Here is a 6,404-nt window from a genome sequence, read left to right as displayed (position 1 = left end):
CTGAAGGCATGGGGAGAGAGTATGTTTAGTTGTCTCCACCAGGCCGAAGGCATGGGGAGAGAGTATGTTTTATTGTCTCCACCAGGCTGAAGGCACGGGGAGAGAGTATGTTTTATTGTCTCCACCAGGCCGAAGGCATGGGGAGAGAGTATGTTTAGTTGTCTCCACCAGGCCGAAGGCATGGGGAGAGAGTATGTATGGTCATTGTCTCCACCAGGCTGAAGGCATGGGGAGAGAGTATGTTTTATTGTCTCCACCAGGCCGAAGGCATGGGGAGAGAGTATGTTTTATTGTCTCCACCAGGCCGAAGGCATGGGGAGAGAGTATGTATGCTCATTGTCTCCACCAGGCCGAAGGCATGGGGAGAGAGTATGTATGCTCATTGTCTCCACCAGGCCGAAGGCATGGGGAGAGAGTATGTTTTGTTGTCTCCACCAGGCCGAAGGCATGGGGAGAGAGTATGTTTAGTTGTCTCCACCAGGCTGAAGGCATGGGGAGAGAGTATGTTTTATTGTCTCCACCAGGCTGAAGGCAAGGGGAGAGAGTATGTTTAGTTGTCTCCACCAGGCCGAAGGCATGGGGAGAGAGTATGTTTAGTTGTCTCCACCAGGCCGAAGGCATGGGGAGAGAGTATGTTTTGTTGTCTCCACCAGGCTAGAAGGCATGGGGAGAGAGTATGTTTAGTTGTCTCCACCAGGCTGAAGGCATGGGGAGAGAGTATGTTTAGTTGTCTCCACCAGGCTGAAGGCATGGGGAGAGAGTATGTTTTATTGTCTCCACCAGCTGAAGGCATGGGGAGAGAGTATGTTTTATTGTCTCCACCAGGCCGAAGGCATGGGGAGAGAGTATGTTTTATTGTCTCCACCAGGCTGAAGGCATGGGGAGAGAGTATGTTTTATTGTCTCCACCAGGCCGAAGGCATGGGAGAGAGTATGTTTTATTGTCTCCACCAGGCCGAAGGCATGGGGGAAGAGAGTATGTTTATTGTCTCCACCAGGCCGAAGGCATGGGGAGAGAGTATGTTTTGTTGTCTCCACCAGGCCGAAGGCATGGGGAGAGAGTATGTATGGTCATTGTGTAATTTTACCTGACATGTCGTCTACGTAGCCCACCAACGGGACACAGGTGTGATTGCAGCGACCTCCCTCTTCTGTGAGAGACCGTGTGACAGGTGGCACTGCACGCACTTCCTGAGAGAGAGAGAGAGAGAGAGGGAGAGAGGGAGAGAGAGAGAGAGAGAGAGAGAGAGAGAGAGAGAGAGAGAGAGAGAGGGAGGGAGGGAGGGAGGGAGGAGGAGAGAGGGAGAGAGAGAGAGAGAGAGAGAGAGAGAGAGAGAGGGAGAGAGGTGAGGAGAGAGAGAGAGAGAGAGAGAGAGAGAGAGGAGGGAGGGAGGGAGGAGGGGAGGGAGGGAGGGAGGGAGGGAGGGGAGGGAGGGAGGAGAGAGAGAGGGAGAGAGAGAGAGGGAGAGAGAGAGAGAGGAGAGAGAGAGAGAGAGAGGGAGGGAGGGAGGGAGGGAGGGAGGAGGGAGGGAGAGAGAGGGAGAGAGAGAGAGAGGGAGAGAGAGAGAGAGAGAGAGGGAGGGAGGGAGGGAGAGAGAGGGGAGAGGGGCCAATAAAGTTCCGTCCTTTTATTAATGACACTGCATGGCCCAGGAAATTAATCCCAATGCATTTTTCCCCATAGACATTTCAAAACGTATTTATTTAAAGGTATATTCAGTGATTTCACTCAAAAAACCTTATGTTTCGTTTTTGGCTGTGGGACCCAGCCTTTCGTCCAATCAGGATAGAGAGTCAAAAACGAAACCTAAGGTTTTTTGACCCCCAGGGGTTAACTGGGGGACAGGGAGGAACTCCTTATATGGTGTCAGCACACTCTATAGTAGAGAGGATTATCACAACTAAACAAAAAAAACAAGTGATATTTGAATTAAGTGAAATCACTGAATATACCTTTAAAGACCTGTTAAGCGTCGTATACGAAGCCAACTCTTGTCGTGACAAATCATGACAACACACACAATATTTTGGACCAAACAAAGAATTACAAAGAAGAAAACCAACAAAAAAAGTGTTGTAACCTGCCGTTTTTTTTTGTTTGGCCTGAAAATTTGTGTTCATTGTCATGATTTGTCACGACAAATTTTTCGTCTTAGTTTTAGTCGACGAAAACAACACAGGTGCTGTGACAGAGTGACATGAGTTATATACCAGTATGATTGACAGGTGACATGAGTTTATATACCAGTATGATTGACAGGTGACATGAGTTATATACCAGTATGATTGACAGGTGACATGAGTTATATACCAGTATGATTGACAGGTGACATGAGTTATATACCAGTATGATTGACAGGTGCTGTGACAGAGTGACATTGAGTTATACCAGTATGATTGACAGGTGCTGTGGCAGAGTGACGATGAGTTATATACCAGTATGATTGACAGGTGACATGAGTTATATACCCAGTATGATTGACAGGTGCTGTGGCAGAGGGGACACCTCTCGCAGAAGGCTCCAGAGAAGCGGGCGTCGTCACACACACACCGGCCGCACGCGCAGCGGCCCCGCCCGCCGCACACCGGCCCCGCCCCCGGCCCCGCCCCCGGCCCCGCCCCCCCGGGGGCGCGGCACGTCTCCGTGGAGGCGGGGCAGGCGCAGCTCTGGCCCGTCCAGCCGGCGTCGCACGCACACTCGCCCGACACGCACTCGCCTCGGCCTGCAGGGGGAGACAGAGAGACAACGGATCGATTTGATTGAGCAGTGGTGGAAAAAGTACTCAATTGTTTTACTTAAGTAAAAGTACCAATACTGCAATTTAGAACTACTCCTTTACAAGTAAAAGTACGGAATTGAAAATGTACTTGAGTAAAAGTGCAAAAGTATCGGCATCAAAATGTACTTAAAGTACTAAAAGTAAAAGTACTCATATTGCAGAATGTCCCACTTCACAAGTTCAAAATGTGTACAAAGTCTATTGAAAATAGCCGATCTACAAGCTCACAATGCGTCGCGTTGCGACGCATTGTGAGCTTGTAGATCGGCTATTTTCAAATGGCCAAAATGTATTGGGTTGAAGTGGTTAATGTATGTTTTCTAATCAAAATTAAAATCGCCAAAGTAACTAAAGTAACTAAAGTTTCTCAAATAATTGTAGTGGAGTAAAAGTACAAATGTTGGCTCTGAGATGTAGTGGAGTAGAAGTAAAAGTACTGGAACTTGGAAATACTCAAGTAAAGCACAAATACCTCAAAATTGTACTTAAGTACAGTACTTAAGTAAAAGTACTTAGTTACTTTCCACCACTGCGATTGAGTGATTGATTGAGTGGTTTTCAATCAGTGGTCCTTGAGGGGGGGGGGGGGGGGGGGTTTCATGTGGTCCCTCAGCTATAGGACGGAGAGTAACCAAATGGACCCGTATAGATCTTTAACCCATTCTGACCTGAGATCAGATTCTAAAAGTGTCTTCGATTTTTCAAAAATAGCAGATCTACAAGCTCGTATCGCGCCACTCGGTGGCGCGATACGAGCTTGTAGATCTGCTATTTTTCAATAGCTAAAGCATAACATGATGCTGACACCACAATGGGTGCCCGTTCAGAATGGGTTAACTCTTGAGAGCGTAAAATTTAAAAGGATCTACAAGCTCAGAACACGTCGCAGCGCAACGTGTTGTGAGCTTCTATTTACAGCAAGTGTAAAAACAGTCATTACGACGGCATCAATGCCCACCAAAATACCTTTTAGTCGACTAAATCAACTGTAGATTTAGTCGACTGAAACTAACTAGACTAACGGGTGACTAAAATGTGACTAAAACTAAAGTGAAACCTATTCAAGAGACTATATGACTAAAACTAAAATCTAAAATTTCTGCCAAAAACAACACTGACTGTGGGTGTTGCTCACCTTTTTCAGGTAACACCACACACACACGCGCACCTGCACACGCACACGCACACGCACACGCACACGCACACACACACACACACACACACACACACACACACACACACACACACACACACACACACACACACACACACACACACACACACACACACACACACAATATTGTATCTGACCCCTTGCATGTTTTGTACCGAGAGTACGAGCTAATGCCATCCGGTAGGAGATATAGAACTCCACGATGTGTATATAATAGATTTAAACACTCTTTTGTTCCCCTGTCAACTAAAAATGCTCAATCAGGGATTGCCGAATACACTTTAATGACTATAGTCGCACTTTAGCTCTGATTCATACCCTTCCTGATACGAGGAAGGGTATGAATCAGAGCTAGTTGCACTTTATCAAGGGAATGTGTGCAATATCTCTGTTTTGTGTATGTGGGGTGTTTGTATGTGAACATGTCTGTTATCTGTATGCAGCTGTGGCTCTGTCTCCAAGACACATTTCTCCCAAGGGAGACAAATAAAGATAACCTTAAACTCTCTCTCACCCGCGCACAGCTCCCCCCGGTGGTAGGTGCAGGAGAAGTCGTCCCTCTCGCAGTGCCTGCCGTACACGGTGCCCAGCCGGCTGCGCTCGCACACGCACCTCCCACACGTGCACGCTCCGCGCCCGCTGCACGGCAGCTCCGCCCCTTGGGCGCGGCAGGACTCCGCCTCCTCCTCCTCCAGCTCCTCCTCCTCCTCCCTGCCTCCTGAGTCTTCACGACATGCGTGTTACGGTTAGCCAAAAACTAAACGAAATAACTAAAACTATACAGTTTTAAAAAACTTTTTCGTTAAAGGTATATTCAGTGATTTCACTTAATTCAAATGTCACTTATTTTTTTGTTTTGTTGTGATAATCCTCCCTATACTATAGAGTGTGCTGACCATATAAGGAGTTCCTCCCTGTCCCCCAGTTAACCCCTGGGGGGGGGTCGAAAAACCTTAGGTTTCGTTTTTGGCTCTCTATCCTGATTGGATGAAAGGCTTTGTCTTCTAGCCAAAAACGAAACCTAAGGTTTTTTTTTAGTGAAATCACTGAATATACCTTTAATTATACTGTTTTGTTTATGTTTGCATCATTTACCCCTTTTATACCTTTAAGTACCGTACACAATAATATATGTTAATGACATTTAGAAGATTTAGAACACTTTCCTATAGGGGGTCTTTATGTGTGTAATTTGTGGGCTTTAGATATTTTTATGATTTTAGCAGTGAGCCCAGTGTCTCTGATGTCATGGACACTTACTTCCTGGACTACAGTTCCCATAATGCTTTGGTGCACTGCTCCTGCTTGTGGACAGGGGGGGGGGGGGCTGTCTTACCGAGACAACATGTAGTCCAGGAAGTAAGTGAGCCCAGTGTTCATGACATCAGAGACACTGGGATCATTGCTAAAATTTTAACCACATATTACACACATAAAGACTTTAAGTACAATGTCCTCCTCCTTCTGTCATAACCTTAGTATAATATGAATAGAGACGACATCCGGAGGAAACCCTGAGGCCAAATGGACATAGTGGCCGAATTTGGTATTGCAGCTCTGGGCCCTAAACACATGAACGCGCTGGTCCGTTGACTATCATTGCGCACGTTCAGGATGACACGTGAACGCTGTTTCATACGTGAACGCTGTTTCATACGTGAACGCTGTTTCATAGTGAACACTGTTTCATACGTGAACGCTGTTTCATAGTGAACACTGTTTCATACGTGAACGCTGTTTCATAGTGAACACTGTTTCATAGTGAACACTGTTTCATAGTGAACACTGTTTCATACGTGAACGCTGTTTCATAGTGAACACTGTTTCATACGTGAACACTGTTTCATACGTGAACGCTGTTTCATAGTGAACACTGTTTCATAGTGAACACTGTTTCATACGTGAACACTGTTTCATAGTGAACACTGTTTCATAGTGAACACTGTTTCATACGTGAACACTGTTTCATAGTGAACGCTGTTTCATAGTGAACACTGTTTCATACGTGAACGCTGTTTCATACGTGAACACTGTTTCATACGTGAACGCTGTTTCATACGTGAACGCTGTTTCATACGTGAACGCTGTTTCATAGTGAACACTGTTTCATACGTGAACGCTGTTTCATACGTGAACGCTGTTTCATACGTGAACGCTGTTTCATACGTGAACTCTGTTTCATAGTGAACACTGTTTCAAACGTGAACACTGTTTCATACGTGAACACTGTTTCATACGTGAACGCTGTTTCATACGTGAACGCTGTTTCATACGTGAACGCTGTTTCATACGTGAACACTGTTTCATACGTGAACACTGTTTCATACGTGAACGCTGTTTCATACGTGAACGCTGTTTCATACGTGAACGCTGTTTCATACGTGAACGCTGTTTCATACGTGAACTCTGTTTCATAGTGAACACTGTTTCATACGTGAACGCTGTTTCATA

At 46.0% G+C, this 6,404-nt stretch overlaps 1 protein-coding gene across 1 annotated transcript in view; it reads right to left on the bottom strand.

Annotated features, from left to right (window-relative positions):
• Positions 1-6,404, bottom strand: part of itgb8 (integrin, beta 8) — a gene marked incomplete at both ends in the record, with an annotated part of 56,272 nt that overhangs the window by 9,616 nt on the left and 40,252 nt on the right. The window contains 3 exons of the mRNA XM_083783732.1: positions 1,088-1,190; positions 2,469-2,722; positions 4,468-4,671. Coding sequence (XP_083639858.1) covers positions 1,088-1,190; positions 2,469-2,722; positions 4,468-4,671 — 561 coding nt within the window. The remainder of the gene's footprint in view (positions 1-1,087; positions 1,191-2,468; positions 2,723-4,467; positions 4,672-6,404) is intronic.

The sequence above is a fragment of the Protomyctophum parallelum genome (assembly GCF_964188405.1).
Source record: "Protomyctophum parallelum genome assembly, chromosome: 1".
In the NCBI taxonomy this organism is placed as follows: domain Eukaryota; kingdom Metazoa; phylum Chordata; class Actinopteri; order Myctophiformes; family Myctophidae; genus Protomyctophum; species Protomyctophum parallelum.
The sequence above is the reverse complement of the archived record's forward strand: the minus strand, read 5'-3'. Positions and strand labels throughout refer to the sequence as shown.